Below are 25,269 nucleotides of genomic sequence, written 5' to 3' on the forward strand. Positions count from 1 at the left end.
ATTTAATGCAAAATTAAAACACTGTACAATATGCCAGAAACTACGTATTTGCAACTATTAAACTTAACACATTTTAGTAGTCAGTGTGTGAGGAACTACAGTTTCCAAATTTTTGGGGTAGGGGGGAAAACGATTGAACACTACAGACTTTGGAGCCACTTGTACACTTAGTTGAAGAGATTAAGAGAGGATAAAATTGTATAATTTAGGACTTTATATCAACCACAAATTTTGCCCTATTTTTTTTTCCTTCCTTTCACCAAACACACAGGGGAAATGTACAAAATATTCTATATTTACTTGAGGACTTTCACTAATCCTTGTTTGTCTCCATCAGTGAATGGGAATGGGTGGAAAATTATATTTCTGATAATGTCATGGTATAATCTTACTCATTCTGATAAATAGTCAAAATAATAGAAAATCTCTGAAGGAGATGAATCTGTAATTGTTACCAGACCCTAGAATAATGGTGCCTTCATGTTCCGATTTGATTTCATCAATTTCTGGGCTTGAGCAGCTACGTAGAAGCTTCTAAATATTAGAAGGTGATCTCTGGGCTGTTTTGCTGAATCACTTTAGAGGACTTGAAGCAGTCTCTCTCTGAGCTTCTGTAGGACAGGGCTAGCCTAGTGGAACTTGCTGTTTCTGGTCATATCTCCATTATGTTTTCTCTAGACAGACCACCCTGGGGAAGTTTGGGGCAAGGCCAGAGTTTCTTAAGGAGCATTATTGAAGAAGTCTGAAGTCTTCCTGGAGGAACAGGAGGAGTCTGAAAAGTTTGCCCAGGCCCCTGCTTGTTTGTGGTGACAATTGCTTTGGGGGTGTATGTGTGTGTGTATGTGTTTAATTGAGATTGTAAAATAAGCCTTAGATATCTGTGTTCATGTGTGCATATTATTAGAGATAACTAGTTCTGTAGGAGAATTTTGCATATCTTATATTTGTTTTTAATTGACAATCTAAAATAGATAAAGTACTTTTTTGATATTGAGGCTGACCATTCTTTTAAAAGGAAAGTACTTTGCATTTATATTTGATTAAAATTAATGCAGACACAGACTAGGATGGATTTAAAGACACAGGCTAGTGAAGAATTTGGAAGAATACTTAATATTTAGATGATAGGTTTAGGTAAACGTAGACCAGATGATTTTATGGCATAATCTAAACACTGTAAAAACAAATTCAGTATTAGTTTAAGTAGGAAAAAAAAAGTATGTAATAGGATAAGCATATTCACTGTTATAGCACTAATCTGATCACAGCATTAATTTATAATTATAAATTATAATTCTATAATTATAAATTAATGTTTGTTTACAGTGATCATTTAGTAGTACTATATCTAATATAGCAATGGCATTACAATGTTAGTAGCATTACAAATAAGATAATTTTATCAACCCAATGATCAGAAGAATTTTTATCTTTCCCCTTTTCAAGGGGGTCTGTACATTAAAGTACATGTGTTGTGGAACCAGACTCACTTGAATTTGGATATGTGTTCTACCATTTAACAACTTTAAGCACATCTTCACCAATAAAATGGGACTTCATTTAATTTTCCAAATAATATAATTGCCTTGGATCTGTCCGAACCTATTCTAGGTAATGAAAGTATATGACTGAACACAGTAGATAATGGTGTTTGTTCATAAGAGCATACAGCATTTAATGGGAGAGATGGGAAAACAGATTATACCACAACAGAGGTGTTCTGATAGAACTAAGACCAGGGTACTGTGAGTGCACATAGCAGGGATGACAAACCTGTCTCTGGCATTTCAGGAAAAATGAGACCCAGAAGACAAACAGCAGTTAGCCAAGTGATGGGAGGGTCTTCCCTGGTGGCGCAGCGGTGGCATCCTTGCCTGGGAAATCCCATGGACAGAGGAGCCTAGCAGGCTGCAGTCCATGGGGGACTGCAAAAGTGTTGGACACTACTTTTAAGATTAAACAACAACAAAGTGATGGGAGAACCAGAACTAGGCACAGGGAAACAGAAATGTGTGAAAGGCAGAGGATGAGAGAAGATGGCACTTTGAAGAAGTTCAAGTACTTATTAAGGCTGGAGCATAGGGTATAGTAGAAATCAGGAAGAGATTAAGTTGAAGAGGCAAACAAGGATGAGATTAGAACAGGCTTTGAATGCTTTAATAAATTATTCCAAGGGTACGGTAAAGCATCTGCCTTGCAATGCGGGAGACCTGGGTTAGATCCTTGGGTCAGGAAGATCCCCTGGAGAAGGAAATGGCAACCCACTCCAGTATTTTTGCCTGGAAAATTCCATGGACAGAGGATCCTGGTGGGCTATAGTCCATGGGATCGCAAAGAGTCGGACATGACTAAGCGACTTCACTTTCACTTTTCAGTGTATTTGGAGCCACAGAATAATTATTTAAAAGGCAAAATGAGCAGACTTTACTTTCAGAAGATCACTTGGATTGCAGTGTGGAGAATGAACAGGGGAGACCAAAAGGTGGAAAGTAGGGAAACCAATTAGGTTATTGCATTAACCCATGGGAGATGGTGACCTGATCTAAGGTGTAGTGGCAGTGAAGGTGGAGAGGTGGACAAATGTAGAGCTATTTGGATTGATAAAATATGGGGCATGAAGGCACATGACAGAAGGATGACTCCAGGATTTTGGACTCCCTAGCTGGAACTATGCGATTGAGTCATCACATAGGTGATAAGAAAACCACTGGAATAGATATGCTCTGAGTTTGCAGTGTTTATTTAGGGCAGCTTGTGTGTAGTTCATGTTTAAGCATTCATTTTCTCTTCTGGCTATATTGGCCTCCTCTTTTATTTGTTCATCAAATATTTGTTGAGTATCTATTATTATATGCCAAAGGACTAGAGCTATATCACTATAAAAACTCCCCATTTTCATGCAGCCCCCTTTTTTTTTTTTTTGGTGTGGAGAGACTGGAAACAGTAAGAGCTAACATGGTCTAGTAGTTTAGAGCACAAACTTGGGAGCCATTCTGATTGGGTTTGAATGCCATGTCCTAAGGTGCTTGACCTTTCTGTTCCTCAGTTCGCTCATCTCTGATTCAGGAATAGCAATAGTACTTAACTTCATAGGCCTGTGCTTTTTGCACACTTGGGCCAGTAATTGGAATGTAAGTGAGGGATCAGCACCAAAGGAAACCTAACCATAGCTTCCATGTTAAGCCAGGAATCCTGGCTAAAATCATCCAGGTCCATAATGTTCCTAGCTTCTGGGAGATTCTTCCAGAAAAATATTTGCATCTCCCACTTTGTGGAAGAAAGTGTCCTCAGTTTAGGGCCTCAGGTTTCTCAGAGATTAAAATCAGCCAACTAAGCTTATAAACATTACCAAAAGTACAACATAGAAAAATGAGAACTCATCATCATTAGGAGATTTCAACATACTTCTCTTCAATTATTAACAGATGAAGAAGAAAATAGAAAAATAGCAAAGATTTAGAAAATTTTTAAACAGTTTAATTCAACAAACAGTTCAACCCAACAGCTAGAAAATGTATATTCTTTCTAAGCATACATGAAATATTTTCAAAAGTTAATATATCAGTCCAAAAATGCCAGTCTTATATAAAAAAACTGATTTGTACCAACCATATCATATCACCAGAGTGTTGTTAAGTACAAGTCAATAAAGCTAAACAAAAGATTTCCTTTAGAGAGTTAAAAACCCCCTTCTTTGGGTCAAAGAAGAAATCACAATGGAAATTTTTATTTTATTTATGTACTTTTGGCCATGCCACATGGCATGCAGGACTTAGTTTGCTGACCAGGGATTGAATCTGTGCCCCCTGCATTGGTAGCACAGAGTCTTATCCAGTGGAATGCCAGGGAAGTCTTTTTTTTTTGGGGGGGGGGGGTGAGGGGTGGTTAACGATGGAAATGTTTAAAACACTTGGAACAAACAATAGTAAGAGTACTGTATATAAAACTATATAATATGCAATAAAAGTACTAAAGGGAAATTTGTAGTTTTAAATGCTCATGTTAGAAAAAAAAAAATCAGTCTAAAAATTAGTCAGCTAAGTAGCCTTTATGTTTGAAAAGGAATCAAATAGGACTTCTCTGGCGGTCCAGTGGTAAAGAATCCACCACCCAGTACAAGGGACAGGAGTTCAACTCCTGGTCTGGTGGAACTGATTCCACATGCCACAGGGCAGCGAAACCTGTGCCACACAACTCCTGAGCCCATGTGTCCCAATTACTGAAGCCGTAGCACTCCAGAGCCTGTGTTCTGCAACAGGAGAAGCCCCTGCAATGAGAAGCCTGAGCACCAGAACTAGAGAGTAGCTCTCACTCGTTGCAACTAGAGAAATCCCACGTACATCAATGAAGACTCAGTGTAGCCAAAAATAAATAAATAAATAATGGACTAGAATAAATTCCAAATATGAAGAATACACATGATGGTAAAAAATAATAACAAAGCAATGAAATAAGGAGAAAGTACAATAAAATATTGATAAACCAAGAATGTTCTTTTTTATGGGTATACTGCAGTTGGAGGAAAAACCCTGTTCAGGACAGAGGTTCTTGTGAGAATGTTCTTTGAAGATAACTTATAAAATAGATAAATTCCTGAGATTAAAGTGGGAAAAGAAGACACAAGAATCAGTGATAAAGAGGATATAGCTATATCCATAAAGAGATTAGAATATAAAGATTCTATGCCAGTAATTTGAAAACTTTGACAAAATGGAAGAAGCCATAAAAAAATACCCTAAAAAGATAGACTCAAAATGAAGCTGAAGGAATGAATAGACCTATAATTGTTGAGAAAATTGAAGATAAGATTTGAAATCTCCCCCCAAAAAATAAAATGTCCAAATAGTATTACCAGTAAATTCTACCAACTTCAAAGGAGTAGATCATTCCAATCTTATATAATCTCTCTCTCAGAGGAGGAAAAAAAAATCTCCTAACTTACTTTATGACTCTAATATAAAATTGATATTTAAGTAAGAAAAGGACAATATGAGAAGGGAAAATTATATTTCCAAATTCTTTATGGACACATTTTAAAAAAGATCCAAACAAAATAACAATTTAACTTAGAAACATACTTTAAAAAAAGATGTATATTGTGACCAAGTTGGGCATATTCTAGGGATGCAAGGGGTGGTTTAACATTAAAAAAAAAAATCTATAAATGTTACTCACTATTTGTACAGATAAAAGAAGAAATGCCTTATGAAGGTATTATGGGAGAAAAATACCTGAATTCAGTGGTCACTGGATTTAAAGTAAGTTATTAATGAGCTAGGAATGAAACTTCCCAAATTTGATAATATATTTGGCAAACTTTGGAGTAAATACTTTTCTTGATGATGAGACACTATATACATAATTTTATTTAATAAATGAAATTAAGGTTATTTAAGCACAAGCATTGCCATATTATGACAATCTGAAAACTGAGACAGCTACTAAATGACTATAATGAGCTGGCAGCACATACAACATGGAGCTGCTGGCACAAGAATGATGCACGGCCCAGGCAAGAAGTAGTGGGATGGTGTGAGATTTATCATGCTACTCAGAATAGCATGCAATTTAAAGCTTATTATGTTGTTTATTTCTGGAATTTTCTATTTAATATTTTCAGACAATGAGTAATTAAAACAGCAGAGAGCAAAACTTCAGATAAGGGGAACTCCTTAGTAGCTCAGTCATGTCTGATTCTTTGTGACCCTTTAGACTGTAGCCCACCAGGCTCCTCTGTCCATGGGATTTTTCAGGCAAGAATACTGGAATGGTTGCCTATTTCCTCCTCCAGGGGATCTTCCTGACCCAGGGATTGAACCTGCATCTCCTGTGTCTCTTGCATTGCAGGTGGACTCTACCCATTGAGCCATACTGTAGTGGGTTTACTATATACAAAATCAATTATAGTGGAATTGTTTCTGGAATGGTAAAGTAAGGTCTTCTGAAACTTTGCTCCTTCATAAAAGCAATAAGAACATTGGCAAAAAGAAAAGAAAAGAAAAGAAAAAACACCTCGCTTTTCAAAACTCAAAATTAAGCCGAGGCTTGCAATAATCCAAAGAGAATATAATCAAGAAACAGCTGAACCTCAGAACAGCAAGATTTGTGGTATTTTAACATGATCTATTCCTGTTCTCATCTCCCCAACTCCAGTAGAACTGAAAACAGAAAACCTCACAATCATAGGGGCCATGAAAATCATCAGTGTAGTAACCATTGCGGGGACAGAATTGTTTGGAACTCACAAAAAAGTCCCATTCTTAGAGAATTATTATTAGCCAACATGTCTGACAGTTTCATGGAAACTCTAACTCACAGAGCTTGCCTTTGACCTGGTTCAGAGTTTGCCTACTGCAAACAGTTTTTTCTCCAGGACAGTTTAGTCCAACCATTGGCTGATCACTGAGCTAAGCAAGATTTCAATAGTAACATATGACAAAAAATACAAACTTCACAGAATTTATTTAGGAAATTCATTAAACAAACAAAGGGCAATAGTAGTAGTGTCAACATGAATAACAAACAGCAATAACAACTAGCCTTGGGGAGGAAGGGAATCTGAAATCAGAGTGCCACACTTGCCACATTGTATTATTTTAAATGTCCAGTTTGCAACAATAAAAAAAACAACAAAAAAAACCAAAAACAAAATGTGAGATACTCAAAGAAACAGAAAAGTATGGTCTGTAGACAGAAAATTCATTAAATAGAAACTATCCCCAAGGAAGCCTAGACATTTGGACTTATTAGACAAGGGCTTTAAATTAGCTATTACAAAGTTTTTCAAAGAATTAAAACCATGTCTAAAGAACTAAAAGAAATGATGAGAACAAAATCTCATCAAATAGACAGTAGTTATTTAAAAATGAAAAAGTCAAATAGAAATTCTGGAGCTGAAAAGTATAGTAACTGAGTGAAAAAATTTGTAAGAGGGACTCAACAGCAGACTTCAGCTGGCAGAAGAATCAGTAAATTGAACATTGTGCAATTATCAAATCTAAGGGGAAAGAAAATAAATGAAAAATTAATAGAACCTCAGAGACAAAGACAAAGAGAGAATCTTGAAAGCAACAAGATAGAAGCAACTCATTACAAACCAAGCCTCAATAAGATTCAGTTCAGTTCAGTCGCTTTGGCTCTGTCTTTTCATTCTTTCTGGAGTTATTCCTCCACTGATCTCCAGTGGCATATTGGGCACCTACTGACCTGAGGAGTTCATCTTTCAGTGTCCTATCTTTTTGCCTTTTCATACTGTTCATGGGGTTCTCAAGGCAAGAATACTGAAGTGGTTTGCCATTCCCTTCTCCAGTGGACCACATTTTGTCAGAACTCTCCACCATGACCCATCTGTCTTGGGTGGCCCCACACGGCATGGCTTAGTTTCATTGAGTTAGACAAGGCTGTGGTCCATGTGATCAGATTGGCTAGTTTTCTGTGATTGTGGTTTCAGTCTGTCTGCCCTCTGATGCCCTCTCTCAGCGCCTACCGTCTTACTTGGGTTTCTCTTACCTTGGACGTGGGGTATCTCTTCATGGCTGCTCCAGCAAAGCGCAGCTGCTGCTCCTGACCTTGGACATGGGGTATCTCCTCTCAATAAGATTAACAGCGAATTTTTCTTTAGTGGGCATAGAAGCAAGAAGACAATGGGAGAAAATATTCAAAGTGCTGAAAGAAAAAGACTGTCAACCAAAAATTCTATATCCAGCAAAGCTATCTTTCAAAATGAAGGGGAGATTAGGACATTCCCAGATAAAAAGTGAGAGAATTTCTTGCCAGCAAGCTTGCTTTACAAGAAATACCAAAGAGTGTCCTTCAGATTGAATTGAAAGGACACTACACAATAACTTGCATCCACATGGAAAAAAAATTAAGTGCACCAGTAATGGCAACTTCATTGGTTAATATACAGTAAGACAGTATAAATATAATTTTTCTTTTTAAACTCTTTTTTTTTCTTCAACCCAATTTTAAAACAATAATTATACAACTTTTGATAGGTTTATATAAAGATGTCATTTGTAAGACAATAGTGTGAAAGGGGAGACTGTACAGGAGCAAGATTTTTGTACATTATTACAATTAAATTGGTATTAAGCCATACTAGATTGTTTTAAGATGTTCATTGTAATCCACAGGACAACCACTAAGAAAATAACCAAAAGCATAATAAAAGAAACAACAAGGTAATTAAAGAGGCACAGTAAAAATATATACCTAACATAAAGAAGGTAGTGATGGAGGACTAGAAAAACAAAAAAGACATAAAACAGAGAAAACAAATAGTAAAACAGCAGACTCAAGTACTACCTTATCATTAATTAAATGTAAATAGATTAAACACTACAGTCAAAAACCAGTGACTGGAAGACTGGATCAAACCTTATGCTATCTACAAGAGACGCATTATAGATTCAAAGGCAGACTGATTTAGATTATACAGATGGGGTGGGGGGAAAAGCCATGTAAACAGTAACCAAAGAGACCTAGACATAAATAAGGACATTTTATGATGGTAAAAGGTTAATCCACTATGAAGATATAACAATTAAAAACATGTTGTTGCTGTTAGTCACTCAGTCGTGTCCAACTCTTTGTGACCCCATGGACTATAGCCTGCCAGGCTCCTCTGTCCACGGGATTCTCCAGGCAAGAATGCTGGAGTGGGTTGCCATTTCCTTCTCCAAATTATAAATATAGGTGTATACCTAACCACAGAGCCCTAAAATACATAAAGCAAAAACTGACAGAATTAAAGAGAGAAATAGACAATTCAGTAACAATAGTTGAAGATTTCAACGGAACTTCAATAAAATAACTAGGCAGAAAATCAACTAGGAAATAGAAGACTTGAACAACCAAGTACATACTGAGTATAAACCAAATAAATCTAACAAACATCCATAGAATATTTTATCTAACAACAGCAGAATACACATTCTTATCAAGCAACATGCGGAACATTTTCCAGGATAGACCACCCATTAGGCCATAAAACATGTCTCAGTACATTTGAAAGGACTGAGTATGTTCTCTGATTATAATGAAATAAAATCAGAAATGAATAACAAAAGAAAATTTGTGAAATGAACAAATATTTGGAAATTGACAACACATTCCTAAATAACCAGTGGTTCAAGGGATGAATTCTAAATAAAATTAGGAAACACATTGAGATGAATGAAAACAAATACAAAATACCAAAGGTTCTGGAATACAGCTAAAACCGCGCTTAGCAGGAAATCAGTAGCTGTATACATCTATATTTAAAAAGAAAGAAAATCTCAAATTAATAACTGAAACTTTTACCATAAGAAATGCTGGGGGAAAAGGGCAAATTAGATGCAAGCAAACAAGGAAAGAAATAATAAAGATTAGAACAGAAATAAACTAGAAAGAACAAAAACAAAAAATCAATAAAACCAAGTTTGATTATTTGATAAAAATCAATAAAATTGACAAACTTTTAGCCAGACTAACCAAGAAAAGAGAGAAAAGACTCAAATTACTGAAGTCAGAAATGCAAGAGGATACAGTATGTATAGTGAAGAATTAACCTTATGAAAAACGAGGTTTGGCCTTTGCCCTTGGCTACTGGAACATGATCTCTAGTGTAGTCGCTCAGTCGTGTCTGACTCTTTGCGACCCTGTGGACTGTAGCCCACCAGGCTCCTCTGTCCATGGGATTCTCCAGGCAAGAATACTGGAGTGGGTTGCCATTTCCTTCTCCAGGGGATCTTCCTGACCCAGGGATCAAATCTGGGTCTCCCGCATCACAGGCAGATGCTTTACCCTCTGAGTCACAGCCTTTTGAAAAGTCCTGTCTGATAAGAGTGTCTTTGCTGGGCCTTTTAGCCATATTGTCTTTTTTCCAATCTCCAAAAGAGCTGGAGGTTTGAGGCTTAATAGTTAACCCACCCTCTGGTAAGGACTGGAGACTAACAGTCAGCAGTCATGTGGGCAGTGTGTGATCAAGTCCCATTAAATTCTAGACACTAAAAGCTTAGCTGAGCTTCCCTGGTTGGTAATACTCTGTATTGCCACACAATGTGACTGGGAGAAGGTGATGCTTCCATGACTTCATGGAAAGAGGGTGATCAAAACCTCCACACTTGAACCTCTCCCAAACTCTACTCTGTACATCTCTGCCTCTGGCTCATTTCCACCTGTGTCCTTTTGCCTGTAATAACTCAAGGGTATAATAGCTTTCGGTGAATTCTGTGAGTCCTGTAGAATTGCCAAACCTGATTTTGAAACCACCTCCCACCACACACCCCCACCTCCAATGCCTAAACTTGCAGTTGGTGTTAGAAGTGAGGTCAATTTTGTGAGGCCTGTTCCCTGTAATAGTACTCTTGTTGAAACTCTTCATGGTATTGTTGTTGTTTAGCCTGTAAGTCATGTCTGACTGTCTTGCAACCTCATGGACTATAGCCTGCCAGGCTCCTCTGTCCATGGGATTTCCCAGGCAAGAATACTGGAGTGGGTTGCCATTTCCTTCTTCAGGGGATCTTCCTGACCCAAGGATTGAACCCATGTCTCCTGCATTAGCAGGTGGATTCTTTACCACTGAGCAACTCTTCATATATCACTACTAATCTTACAGAAATAAAAACGAGATTATAAAGGGATACTATGAACAATTGCAGACCAACAAATTAGATAACCTAAATGAAATGAATGCATTTATAGAAAGACAAACTGTTAAATGACTCAAGTTAGATAGAGACAATCTGTGTATACCTATAGAAAGTAAAAAGATTGACATAATCATCAAAAAAAAAAAAAAAAAAAAAAACTACCCACAAGGAAAACCTGAAGCCTAGACGGCTTCACTGGTGAATTTTATGAAACATTTAAAGAACAAACACAACTCTTACAAATTGTTTCAAAGAACAGAACACCTCCCAAATTGTTCTTTGAAGCCAGAATTAACCTGAAACCAAAATCAGACAGATATCACAAGAGGAGAAAACCACATCCCTTGTAAATATGGACATAAAAATTTTCAACAAAATATGAGCAAACAGAATTCAACAACATTTAAAATGGGTTATATATCATGACGAACTGTGACTTATCTCAGGAGTGCAGGAATTCATAAGTGTGTCAAAATTTAAGAGTCAGTCAAACCACACTGTATTAATAGAATAAAGGTACCAAACCACAAGGTCATCTTAATAGATACATAACAAAGCATTTGCCACAATCCGATGTCCTTCTGATGCTGAAGCTCCAATACTTTGGCCACCTGATGCGAACAGCTGACTCATTGGAAAAGACCCTGATGCTGGGAAAGATTGAAGGCAAGAGGAGAAGGGGACGACAGAGGATGAGATGGTTGGATGGCATCACCAACTTGATGGACATGAGTTTGAGCAAGCTCCAGGAGTTGGTGATGGACAGGGAAGCCTGCTGCAGTCCATGGGGTCGCAAAGAGTTGGACACGACTGAGCAACTGAACTGAATTGAACATCCTTCTTGATAAAAATACTCAACAACTAGGAATAGAAGGAAATTTCCCAAACTTAATAAAGGGCATCTACAAAAACCCACAGCTAACAGCATACTTAATGGTAAAATACTGAAAGCTTTCTTTCTAAGGTCGGCAATAAGATGAGGATGTTTACTTTCACCACATGTACTGGAGGGTTTAACCAAGGAATTAGGCAATGAAAGAAAGATGTAAAACCGTCACAGATTACATGCTTTTGTAAATAGAAAATCCTGAGAAATCCACAGATACTTAGGTAAGCCTATTAGAACTAATAAATGAGTTTGGCGAATTTGCAGGCTACAAAATTAACATCAAAAAATCAATTTCTAGACATTAGCAATGAAAAATCCAAAAGTGAAATTCAGAAAACAATTTGATTTACAATATCATAAAAAAATAATATTTAGCAATAAAGTTGCTAATGGGTACAGGGTTTCTTTCGAGGGTGATAAAAATGCTTGATATTAGTGATGATAGTTGATAGTTTTCTAAATATACTGAAAACCACTGAAATATAAAGTTTAAAGTTTTATGATATGTGAACTATATCTCAGTAAACCTATTATTTAAACAAATAAGTTGTGTCTTTATACACCAGCAACTAACAGAAAATGATTTTTTATAACTACTATCTATAAGAGTAATAAAAACACCTTGGAATAAATCTAACAAAAGTTTGCAAACTCTGGGAATTTTATAATTTTATAAAGGTTTTAGAAACTTTACTTCTATAAAAGTTTTATTTAAAAAACTTAGTCTTTTAGCTTCTCAAGCAGAACTCTTTCTGAGGTTTTTTTTTTTTAATCACTACAGCGTCACTTTCTAAATTATATTTGAAGTGTTTAGTTAGAATGTGAACTATTTAAAAGTTAATTTCCATGGATAGAAGGTAGGATTTGTATTAAAAAGGAATAGTAAAATGTGATATTGTTATTGTTAACCATTTTATATCATTTATAGCATATTGTCATTGTACAGTGTCAGTACTGTACTAGATCTCTCCAGGTAATGTTAGGGTGGACAGAAATGTGTATGATAACATATTGTTGTTGTTAATTTTGACATAAAATAGAATCCAGTTTAAGTAAATCCAAGGAGAACTTAATTTCTCTAGACTGGTAAATTTGCTCTCAACTTCTCCCACCTGCTGGTAATTCATAATCATATTATATTTCTTTTTCTAGCTATGTTTTTCATTAATGCTGGGGCTTAAAAAAAGGTGAAATCTTTGGTTTAAAACTACTAGTCTCTGATATCAGGGTTCATTTTGCAGATTTGAATTGTATTGGCCAGCTATTTAGTAATCTTTCTAGTCACATAAAACAACAAAAAAACTTACGTCTGAGTATCTGGATGGAAAATAAACTTTACTGAGATAACTTTCCAGCCCATTAAATGAGAATCTAGTGTTTGACCTTTTATTTAGAAAATTGCTATATGCCTTTATTTATTTCATAAATGTAAGGGATTTTCTGGAAGTGCTTTGCTGTTTATCTGCTTGTTCTGTACTATTTTGATTTCATACCCTTTAGATATCTGGATTTGAACTGGATCTTAGAATTCATCTTTACTTACAATGCCACCATCAAATGGAGGTCCAGCTGGATACACCCCACCAGATGGAGGCTGGGGGTGGGCAGTAGTCATTGGAGCTTTCATTTCCATTGGTTTCTCTTGTGCATTTGGCAAGTCTATTAGTGTATTTTACAAAGAAATTGGAGAAATATTTAAAGCCAGCTCCAGCGAAGTGTCATGGTTATCTTCCATAGCGTTTGCTGTCATGTACGCTGGAGGTAAGTACCCATGAAGGCTTGCTCTTTTAACTTTCAGTGGGTAGACAGCAATTCTGTATTAAGTACTTTTTGCTCTTGATATCTTTATCAGTAAAAATAATTGAAATGTTAGTTATTGGAGTTATGTGATTAGAATCATATTTTTCATTCTAACAATGAAAGTTACATAGCAACCATGTGCTGTGTTGGGTCAGTTATAATATAAAACAGTGTCATTATAAAGGATAGTTTTCTTTAAAAATACATTTTGTGTTGGCTGCTGGGTATAGATAGGTAATTGGTATTTATACTTTAATCATATATCCTGTAAGCTTGCTAAACTCTTATTTCCAGTAGTTTATTGGTAGATTTCTTTTTCAAAAATTTTAGGTAGACAAACAAATCTTCTGCAAATACTGATAGTTTGGTTTCTTCCTTTTCTTACACCTTTTTTCCTCCTGTCTTTCTGCGCTGGCTTGGACCTCCAGTATAATGTTGAAGAAAAGTGGTGATGGTAGGCTTTCTTATTTTGTAGGCCTGTTTTGGTTTTGTTATTGTTTTCTATGAGAAACAATATTTTAGGTAGTTTGTAGTAAATATGCCCTTAAGTCAGAAGTATGATCAGACTTGCTCATATATCTTATCAGTCATGTATGTTTAAATTCCATCTAAAATTTTAAAACAAGGACTTCCCTGGTGGTCCAGTGGCTAAGACTCCATGCTCCCAGTGCAGGGGGCCCAGGTTCAATCCCTGGTCAGGGAACTAGACCCCACATGCCACAACTAAGAGTTCATATGCTGCAACTAAGACCCAGAGCAACCAAATAAATAAATTAAAATATTAAAAAAAAATCTAAAATAAGCAAACTTGCTACATATATGTGGATAATATCCTAGATAATGAAGGATTCTATAAGCACTTATAATCAGGGTACTTGCAGCCTCTTCTGCCTTAGAAGAGTTAGCTTATGGTCTTTCATACTTCAGTTAAAACCCATCTAACATGTCCTAGGTATATAGAAGATGTATAATCAATACTATATTTTTTTCCATTAAACAAACCTGTGACTCTGAAATAAAGATAGAAAGCAATATTCTTTAGCACTGTCTTCTATCTGTTTATTTTCTGGGATAGCATCCTGTCATATCAGTAATGGCATGAGCAGGTGTGGATGGGAGGGCTGGGCTTCTCCTCTGTATTATTACTAATCTGTTTGTTCTCTCATAGGTCCTATTAGCAGTATCCTGGTGAATAAATATGGCAGTCGCCCTGTCATGATTTTTGGTGGCTGCTTGTCAGGCTGTGGCTTGATTGCAGCTTCCTTCTGTAGCACTGTGATGGAACTTTACATTTGTATCGGAGTTATTGTAGGTGAGTTGTACTAATGCCTTTTCAAGCAATAATTTCTTTGTGGACTATTATAGCATCCATTTGCCAACTCTTTTGAAAAATGAAAGTTCTTTGCTAGAAAATTACCAGGTCACTATGTTTTAGAGCTGTTGATACATTAATTTAATAGTATTAGAAAAGCAAGTCTTTAAAGAAAGTTCAGATTAAGTGTAAAAGTAATCACACTTAATGAGTGATTATTTTTTATTGAATGAATACAGTGAAAGAGAATTCTTTTTCTTTCTTTTTTTTTAATAAAGAAGATTGCAGTGATAGGTAAAAAGTTGTTGAGAGGGAGGTCATTAACTGTTCCCACTCATTCCCCCTTCTGCCTAAGAAGACACTGGCTCAAATTGGAGAAAGAGAGAATGTCAGATACATAGAAAGAGTTTTCTGATAGAAAAGTCAGATACATTTTCAAAGGATAAAGAGCACACATGGGAAAACCCCCTTTCTAATAGCTAAATTAAGAAAACAGAACTGCTGACTATAAATACTATCAAACACCCAGAGGTCTACAGTTCAGAGAAGATTACCATGAATATTTTGATGACGTGGGGGGTGAGGGATAAACTGGGAGATGAGGATTGACATATGCACACTTCTATATGTAAAGAAGATAATTTATAATAATCTGCTGTGCAGCACAGGGAACTCTACTCAATACTGGCACACATGGGAAAGAATCTTAAAAAAAAACAAGAGTAGATGTATGTACATGTATAACTGATTCACTTTGCTATACACCTGGAACTAACACAACATTGTAAATCAACTATATGCCAATAAGATTTGTTTAAAAAACATTTTGATGCCATACCCACAGATTTTTCTATAGTTTTTCTATATGCTTTTTCTACAGTTTTCTATCTTTCTAAAAACAAAACAAAAATTTTTGTTTTAAAAATTCTTCTATACAAAAAGGGATGAGATTTAGAACAAAAAGGGATGAGATTAAGTGAAGTAAGTAAAAAACAAATATCATGATATCACTTATATGTGGAATCTAATTTTTAAAAATTATACAAATGAACTTATTTATAGAAACAGACTTACAGATATTGAAAAAACTTATGGTGACTAAAGGAGAAATGTTGAGGGGTAGGGGATAAATCAGGAGCTTGGGATGAACATACGCACACTACTGTATTTAAGAAAGATAATGAACAAGGACAATAATACAAGGAATTCTACTCAGTACTCTGTGCTAACCTGTAAGAGAAGAAAATCTTGAATGAATATATGTATATGTAAAACTGAATCACTTTGCTATACACCTGAAACTGACAAAAATCAGCTATACTCCAGTAAAGTTAAAATTTTTTTAAAAAGGAATATTGTTGTTCAGTCACTAAGTCGTGTCCAACTCTTTGTGACCCCATGGACTGCAGCACACCAGGCTTCCCTGTCCTTCACTACTGGAGTTTGCTCAAACTCATGTCCATTGAGTCAGTGATGCCATCCAACCATCTCATCCTCTGTTGCCCCTTTCTCCTCCTGCCCTCAATCTTTCCCAGCATCAGGGTCTTTTCCAATGAGTTGGCTCTTTGCATCAGGTGGCCAAAGTATTGGAGCTTCAGCATCAGTCCTTCCAATGAATATTCAGGATTGGTTTGATATCCTTGCCATCCAATTCTTTGGCACTCAGCTTTCTTTATGGTCCAATTCTCACATCCATACATGACTACTGGGAAAACCATAGCTTTGACTATATGGACCTTTGTCAGCAAAGTGATGTCTCTGCTTTTTAATATGCTGTCTAGGTTTGTCATAGCTTTCCTTCCAAGAAGCAAGCATCTTTTAATTTCATTGCTGCAGTCACTGTCCACAGTGATTTTGGAGCCCAAGAAAATAAAATCTGTCACAGTTTCCACTTTTTCCCCTTGTATTTGCTGCAAAGTGATGGGACCAGATGCCATGATCTTAGTTTTTTGAATGTTGGGTTATAAGCCAGCTTTTTTACTCTGGCTGAGCTGAAAGATGAGGTGAAAGACCCTCATCTAGAGGCTCTTAAGTTTCCCTTTGCTTTCTGCCATTAGAGTGGCATCATCTGCATATCTGAGATTGTTGATATTTCTCCCAGCAATCTTGATTCCAGCTTGTGATTCATCCAGCCCAGGATTTCGCATGATGTAGTTCTGCATAGAAGTTAAATAAGCAGGGTGACAATATACAGCCTTGACGTACTCCTTTCCCAATTTGGAACCAGTCTGTTGTTCCATGTCAGTTCTAACTGTTGCTTCCTGACCTGCATACAGGTTTCTCAGGAGGCAGGTCAGGTGGTCTTGTATTCCCATCTCTTTAAGAATTTTCCAGTTTGTTATGATCTACACAAAGACTTTTAGCATAGTCAATGAAGCAGAAGTAGATGTTTTTCTGGAATTCCCTTGCTTTCTCTATGATCCAATGAATGTTGGCAATTTGATCTCTGGTTCCTCTGCCTTTTCTAAACCCAGCTTGTACATCTGGAAGTTCTCAGTTCATGTACTGCTGAAGCCTAGCTTGAAGGATTTTGAGCATAACCTTGCTAGCATGTGAAATGAGTGCAACTGTACAGTAATTTGAACATTCTTTGGCATTGCCCTTTTTTGGGATTGGAATGAAAACTGACCAGATTATGTGAAATGTTTGTAACAAGTTTTTTTTGCTTAGTAATACATGTACATTAATATGTACATATTAATAATTAATAATAATTAATGCACATATTAATAGTGTCCCCATTTCAGTAAATATACTTTAGCAGCTATTATTTTTTCACTGGATAGATGTACTATAATTTATTTCACTTTAATTGAAGGACATTTAGATTGTTTGTATTTTCACTCTTAATAAAGTGTATGATAGTGCCTCTGTATGGATCTTTGAAAATGATAATTTTCTTTGGATAAATTTGTAGAAGTGTAATTGCTGGGGGAAGAAAAGGTTTTTGATATAATTGGTCAAGTACTCTTTTAGAAAGGTTTAAACAATTTACAGCCCCACCTGCAGGACCTGAGATAATGCTAATAATAGGTACTATCTTTTTTTTTTTTGGTACTATCTTTTTAGATCTATACTTTTACTACATTAAATTTTTAAACATTTAAATATTTTAATTCATCTGGAATATTTGAATAACACAAAGAAGGAATACAACTTTATTTGTTTCCACATGGTTATTCAACCTGTTCATTATTTCATGTCATTAATTCACTCAGCAAATATTCATTGAGTCCCTAACTATATGCCAGGCACTGGTCCAAGCTCTGTGGGGAGACCCAATATGACAAGCAAGATTCCTGCTCTTTAGTGGAGGGAATCAGACAATAAACAGGCCAACAAATAAATGAATAAATAAGAAAAATTCAGGTAGTAATAAGTGCTTTGCAAAGATTTAAAACAGAATTTGATAGAGAAGGATCTAAAGGTCCCTAAAGGGAAGGCTTCTGAGATCATGCTTTTGAGTTGAGTTCTGAATGATAGCCAGGAGAAGTCTTTGTGGAAACCTAGAGTAATAGTTAAACTTTGCACAAATAAGAACAGACTGAAATGAGGGCAGGGAGGTAGGTGTGAGCCAAGTCATAGGACCTCTTAATCCAGAGTGAAAAGTTATGGACAGGCAGTCATTAGAGAGATGGAAATGGACAAGCATCCTAACCTGTTTACCTAGTAGGAAAGCAAGATTGAAGACCACTTAAAAGGTTATCAGCATAGTTACTATCCCAACCCCACTAGCTGAAAAATCCATTTTTCCCCTATTAATTTGAATGTATCTTTTGGTTCTATTTCTGGACTTTCTGCCCACTTTTAGAAATCAGTTATTCAATTTTGAGTAAGTGTTCTGTTCTATTGCTGTAGCTGTACAATATGTTTATTTATTTGTTAGGGTAGGCCCACCAATTATGTATCTTTTGCCAATAGTTCTAATGCATTTGTAATTATGAAATTAGACAAAGAATTTCTATTGTTCTTTTTGTTGCTAAGTGAAAAGAATTGTTTTTAATAATATACATTTTTTAGGGACTTCCCTGGTGATGCAGCAGTTAAGATTCCACACTTCCACTGTAGGGGGCATGGGTTCAATCCCTGTTCAGGGCACTAAGATCCTGCAAGCCACATGGCATACCACATACACACATACACACACACACACACACACACACACACACGTGTGTGTATATAAATCTAGTATTTGCTGCAAAAGAGATTTTGTGTCTGTATTTATTTGATAATAGTCCACTTCATGACTTACTAGTTACGATAGCCTCTCATGATTTTGACCTCTTTCCATGTCAGTTCTTTCCCTAGTTAATCATTTCCAAATACCCTAGTTAGTCATTTCCAAATATGTTTCTGATAGTATGTGATTCTTTTTTCCTCCCCTCTCCCCAGGTCTCGGGCTTGCCTTCAACTTGAATCCAGCTTTGACCATGATTGGCAAGTATTTCTACAAGAAGCGACCGTTAGCAAATGGACTAGCCATGGCAGGCAGCCCTGTGTTCCTCTTTGCCATGGCCCCTCTCAACCAGGCTCTTTTTGCTCTCTTTGGCTGGAGAGGAAGCTTCCTAATTCTGGGGGGCCTCCTACTAAACTGCTGTGTGGCTGGAGCCCTGATGAGACCAATAGGGCCCAAGCCAACCGCTGCAGAGAAAGGGAAGTCTGAAGAATTCCTTCAGGAAGCTGGAAAGTGTGATGCAAAAAAGGGGGCAGGTAATCCAAAGACAGGAGTTAACGGCGGAAACTCCCCGAAGGAGAAACAGTCACTTTCTCAGGCAGTTAACAAACTTTTGGACCTATCCCTGTTCAAGCACAGAGGCTTCCTGCTGTACCTCTTTGGGAATGTGATCATGTCTTTTGCGCTGGCTGCGCCTTTAGTCTTTATTATCAATTACGCCAAGAGTCAACATCACTCTGGTGAGAAGGCTGCTTTCCTTCTTTCCATTCAGGCTTTTGTTGACATGGTATCCAGACCTTGTATGGGATTTGTAGCCAACACAAAGTGGGTAAGACCACGAATTCAGTACTTTTTGGCTGCTTCTATTATCGCGAACGGAGTATGTCATATGCTAGTTCCTTTATCTTCCAGCTACATGGGGTTCTGTGTCTACTCGGGATGCCTTGGATTTGCTTTTGGGTGGTTTGGTGCTGTACTGTTTGAAACACTGATGGACCTTGTGGGAGCCGAGAGATTCTCCAGTGCTGTGGGATTGGTGACCATTGTGGAGTGCTGGCCTATGCTCCTGGGGCCACCAGTTTTAGGTACAGTATGTCTCTATATTTCTATGGTCCTATTAACATAAAACAGGCAGAGAAGATTGGGAAGGTGATGGAAAGCAGAATCCTAATCGTTTCTGTATTCTGTCCTATAGTGCAAGACTATGATGTCAGACTATTATTGTTCCCACCTTAAAGAAATAGAGGCTTTTGAAAGTGAAATAACTTGCCCAGGATCACACAGCTAAGAAGTGACCCTAAAACCTGAGGTATTATCCTCTCAGTCAGTGCTAAACAGTACATTTAAAAAGTATCATTAATACAAAATACAACGATAATTTGGACCTCTGGATGTGATGCATGTTTTTGAGATTATGCACTCTAAAGTTAGGAAGGACACATAATGAAAGACCCACTACTGACCTGTCAAAACTTTTCCACCTTCTGTCCTCCATAAGATCTTACAGAAAAACCCAAATGAACTTTTTGGCCAACCCAGTATATCCAAGGAGATTCCAAATCCTATTCGTTTTTGCTTCCTAAATCTCTTTCTAACCTGCTCATTTTTTTCTCCGTCACTGCTGCTCTTATCCTAATCTCCGATCTTCTATCAGTAGCCTTCTAACTTTACCCATATTTGCTCTAGCTGTTCTCCAGTCTCTTAGAACACTCCAGTTGCTTCCTGCATTCTTAGGGTGAAGATCAGATTCCCTGCTGTGGCTGCTGGTTCCTGCATGGCCTGGCCGCCTCTTTCTCCAGCCTCATTTCCTGCCACTCCGCTAGCCCTCTGTGCTTCCCCTCTCACCTGGTGCTTCCTCCTGCCACCTGCCTCAGCACTGGCTGTTCTCTGCCCGGATCCTTTTCCCATCTCCTTTCTCCTAGATTAATTCTTATCCTTCTGTAAGTCTTGGTTAAATTTACACTTTTAAAAAGCCTTCCTGACCCTCCTTGTTGGCCCCAAACCCCTATTTTCTGCTCTCAAACACACCTGTAGCACTTGTCACAGTCTGTGTGGTTATTGGATTAACATTTCTCTTCTGTACTGAACTGTGGATGTTATCTGCCTTGCTCACCCTTAACTCAGGGCTTAGCAGACCCAGGGCCGTACTGATATATAGAAACTAAGTATTGCTGAGTGAGTGTTGCCCTGCATTGGAAAACCATATGAAATCATATTTGAATTGGTTATTATAGCTTGTATATGTGTCGAGTTTTCCAAAGTTTATTTCTTAATACTAATTTGATGAGTTGCTAATAAATTTTACTATAACAAGGATTAAATAAGTTTCTTTAATATTACACCTCATAAAAACTTGAGTAGAAAAGACTATGATGTGTCGTTTCCAAATTTACTTGACTGTGCAAATGTTAGGGAGGTAGCCTGAAGCAAAGAAGTTATGGGTGCACACCTCAGGGTCAGACTCCCTGGGTTTAAAGCCAATTTGTTTCACTTAAAGCTTTGTGACCTTGGATGACTTCCTTAAAGTTTCTGTACTTCAGTTTTTATGTTATACAGTGGGAATGATGATAGAATCTTCCTGTTGTGAGGTTAGAATGGTGGAAAGTATTGCTGTTAGTTAATGTTTCAGCAGAGGGTGAGTGTTCCCAGGAAGACTCTTTGGGAAATGCTGATGTCAGAAAAAGTGCATTGGCCTGGGAGACTGGAATTAGCTCTGTGGCCTTGGGCAAGACTCCTAAACCTCTTTTGAGCAAATTTTTCCATTGGATTACTGAGAGAATTGATTCTAGGTGATCTCCAGGACTTTCTCAATTCAAATTTGCCAAGATTTAATTATTTTCAAGTTGCTAAAGATAACAATGTGCAGGGACATCCCAAAATCAGTGTTACATCATAAACAAGAGATCTTATAATTTTGAGCATTTTCTTTTTAGACTAATTTGTCATTTGCGGGCTCTTTGAAAGGATCCTTAACCTTCACTTGGGAAAGGGTATAACTGTTTACCCACATAACTTTGTTTTTTGGACATCCTTAGGTCGTCTCAATGACATATATGGAGACTATAAATACACATACTGGACATGTGGCATAATCCTTATTGTCTCTGGCATCTATCTTTTCATCGGCATGGGCATCAATTACCGACTTGAGGCTAAAGAACAGAAGGCAGAAGAGAAACAGAAAAAGGAAAGTAAAGAGATGGAACCAAAAGAAGTTATTAAAGCTGCTCAGTCTCCAGAATTGAATGGCACAGAAGAAGGACCCAAAGAGGAGAAACTCTGAGGGTGAAATCAGGGATAAACAGAAGCTTTGGACCAAAGATACATGAAAAATGCTACTGAATCATGTTCTACTCTTGGTGCTTACCGTGGACACTTGTGTAGAAGTCAGATCAGGTGTTCACTGATGGAACTTTTATTCCTTCCTCTACACCCATCATAATAAATAAGTCACACTTTTTAGGGGCAAGGGACATCTGCAAAAGATGACAGAGGAAATAGCTTTTATTTGAAGTCATATTTATTACAGTATATTTATATACTGTTCATACTCCTTTTATAAAAGTGAAGTTTAATGAATTTTGACAAAGTTCTTTTGTCAAATAACTATCATTCCAATGTAGAACATTTTGAACAACCAAGATAATTCCCTTCTGCTCCTTTGCAGTCAATCCTCTCTCCTTAACTAAATCACCTGATACCTACTTCCCCTATGCCTGCATGCTCAGTAGTGTTGACTCTTTGGGATCCCATGGACTATGTAGCCCACCAGGCTCCTATGTCCATGGGAGTGTCTGGAGTGGGTTGCCATGCCCTCTTCCAGGGGATCTTCTCCACCCAATTCATATCTCTTGCATCTCCTGCATTGACAGGCGGATTCTTTACTACTGTGCCATCTGGGAAGCCTGTATGGAATGACATAGTATGTAACTGTGGCATGATAGCATATATTTGATCTTTATCCTCAGTTCCTGGTATACAGCTCCCAGAACCCTTGGAACCTTGGGAGTGATAAGAATATCTTTTGCATGCTAATTAAGTGACTGGTGGCTGGAGGCCCCCTTCCTAACTTCAGGATGGGGGCTAGTCTCTAGGAAGGCCAAGGCATGATTAGAAGGCTGGCTCTTTCAGCCCCATCCCCTGACCTCTGGGGAGGGGAGAGGGACTGGAAATTGAGTTCAATTATTAATGTCCAATAAAATAATCGATCACACCTATGTAATGAAACCCCCTAAACTACAGAGAGCTTCCTGGCTGGTGAGTATCTTAAGGTACTGGGAGAGTCGTGTGCCCAGATAAGGCATGGAAGCTCCCTGCCGCTCCTCCCCTCCATATTTTGCCCTATGACTCTCTTCCATCTGGCTGTTCTGAAATGCATACTTTACAATAAACCACTGAATGTAGGCAAAGTGTTTCCCTGAGTTCAGTGATCCATTCTAGTAAATTTATCAACCTTGACAAAGGAGTCATGGGAACTCCCAATTTATAGCTTTGGTCACGTACAGGTGGCAACCTGGGACTTGAGCATGGAGTCTGAAGTGAAGGCAGTCTTGTGAGACTAAGCCTTTAAATCTGTGGAATCTGATGCTAACTCTGGGTACTTTATGTCAGAATTGAGTTGGACTGTAGGACACCCACTTGGTGTCTGGAGAATTGGCAAAGTGGTTGTTGGTGTGGAAATAATCCACACGTGTGGTGTCAGAAGTGTTTGAGTAAAAACAGTTGGGATAGCCTTCTGTGTCTGACGTCACAATAGCATAATGTTTTATGATACATCCTGTTGCATTTTTCAGTAATTCTTTGCTTTTTATTGTTGAGGAATATTTGTTGTTGTTTTGTTGTTTAGTGGCTAAGACATGTCTGACTCTTTTGTGACCCCACAGACTGTAGCTCTTCGGGCTCCTATATCCATGAGATTTCTCAGACAAGAATACTGGAGTGGGTTGCCATTTCCTCCTCCAGGGGATCTTTCTGACCCAGGGATTGAACCCAAGTCTCCTGCACTGGCAGGCAGATTCTCTACCACTGAGCCACCCAGGAAGCCCATTTCTTTGTGCAGATGTACCATACTTTGTATATCCATCCACCAGTTGGACATTTGAGCTGTTTCCACTTTTTAGCTGTTACAAGTTAAGATGCTGTAAATATTTACTTAGGGGTCTAGCAGACATATGCTTTCATTTCTCTTGGGTAGATGCCCAGCATTGAAATTGCTGAGTCATGGCAAAAGCATGGTTAACTTTGTAAGAAATCATCACACTATTTTCTCAGTGGCTATACCATTTGCTAATCTCACTAATGATGTATGAAAATTCTAGCTAGTCTGTATTCTTGTCAGCACTTGGCATTGATCCTTTTAACTTTCCCTTTCTAGTTGGAATGTAGTGGGTGATATTTCCTTGAACATGAATGATGTTGACCATTCCCTCCATACACTTTTAGAGACTTTTTTTTTTTTTTGGTTGTGCTGTGTGGCGTGTGGGATCTTAGGTCCCCAACCAGGGGATGAATCCCTGTGCCTTGCTGTGGAAGTGCAGTGCAGAGTCCTAACCACTGGACTGCCAGGGAATTCCAGAGTTTTATTTTTTAAGCTTGACATTTAACAGTCAAAAATATTTAGGTTCCTTGAGTTTTTATCTTTCAAATTCTTTAGATGACTTTGCTTGGCATATCTGACAGTGAAATGAATAATGTATTTGAACATCCTTAAATGTGTAGAGTATATTTAAATAGATGGTTATGAAGTCTCATAGCATAAAAAGATCCTTCTGTTATAAGCATGATGCAGTGTTAAGTGAGAAATGCAGAACACAAACTAGATAAGCATATATAATATACTCTCGGGGGAGGGGGGTGGGAAGGGAAGGGGAAAACATAAAATTCCAACCATACTTGTGTTGGAATGGTGATTTTTACCCTATATCTCTTTTTCTTAATGGGAATGTGAGTGTTATCTTTTCATCAGTGACAGGAAAAATAGATTTGAAATAGAAGAGTTGTGACAAAAGGAAATTATCTCCTAAGGAAATGAAGTTAATGGTTATTATAAGCCATTGTTTATCGTGAAGAGTGGCATTCTGGTGAAAGGGAGGTGTGTGTGACATGGAAGTCAGGAGCACAGAGCACAAGGACTTCGCTGGTGGGCCAGTGGCTAAGACTCTGTGCTCCCAATGCAGGGGACCTGGGTTCAATCCCTTGCCAGGAGCTAGATCCTACATGCCACAACTAAGAGTTTGTATGCTTCACCTAAAGATCTTGCATGCTGTAACGAAAGATCCTACATGCTGATCCCTCGTGCCACAGCTAAGATCTGCCTCAGCCAAATAAATAGCAATTTTAAAAACAAAAAACATTAAAAAGAGCACAGAGCACAAATGGCCTCAAGGCATGGTTCTCCTGGTCCTGGACAGAGCTGTGGGGTGTAGAGGCCACAGGCCACCTGTGCCAACCATCACTG

At 37.6% G+C, this 25,269-nt stretch overlaps 1 protein-coding gene, 1 long non-coding RNA gene and 1 other non-coding gene across 4 annotated transcripts in view; 2 read left to right on the forward strand and 1 right to left on the reverse strand.

Annotated features, from left to right (window-relative positions):
* The window catches only part of LOC110123516 (monocarboxylate transporter 1-like), a 29,390-nt gene extending 6,169 nt beyond the window's left edge, over positions 1-23,221 (forward strand). For both annotated transcript variants that reach the window (XM_020871496.2, XM_020871497.2), the window contains exons 2-5: positions 13,027-13,287; positions 14,495-14,638; positions 19,031-19,897; positions 21,848-23,221. In XM_020871496.2, coding sequence (XP_020727155.2) covers positions 13,071-13,287; positions 14,495-14,638; positions 19,031-19,897; positions 21,848-22,095 — 1,476 coding nt within the window. In that variant the 5' untranslated portion in view covers positions 13,027-13,070 and the 3' untranslated portion in view covers positions 22,096-23,221. The remainder of the gene's footprint in view (positions 1-13,026; positions 13,288-14,494; positions 14,639-19,030; positions 19,898-21,847) is intronic.
* Positions 7,130-9,967, reverse strand: LOC139033907 (uncharacterized). The gene is made up of 2 exons (XR_011486391.1): positions 9,555-9,967; positions 7,130-7,615 (listed from the first exon to the last, which is right to left on the reverse strand). It is a non-coding gene; the product is annotated as an uncharacterized lncRNA (long non-coding RNA).
* On the forward strand, positions 13,957-14,029 carry TRNAW-CCA (transfer RNA tryptophan (anticodon CCA)). Its single transcript has one exon. It is a non-coding gene; the product is annotated as a tRNA-Trp (tRNA).
* Positions 23,222-25,269: the final 2,048 nt, after the last annotated feature.

The sequence above is a fragment of the Odocoileus virginianus genome, unplaced genomic scaffold (genome assembly GCF_023699985.2).
Source record: "Odocoileus virginianus isolate 20LAN1187 ecotype Illinois unplaced genomic scaffold, Ovbor_1.2 Unplaced_Contig_8, whole genome shotgun sequence".
NCBI lineage: Eukaryota > Metazoa > Chordata > Mammalia > Artiodactyla > Cervidae > Odocoileus > Odocoileus virginianus.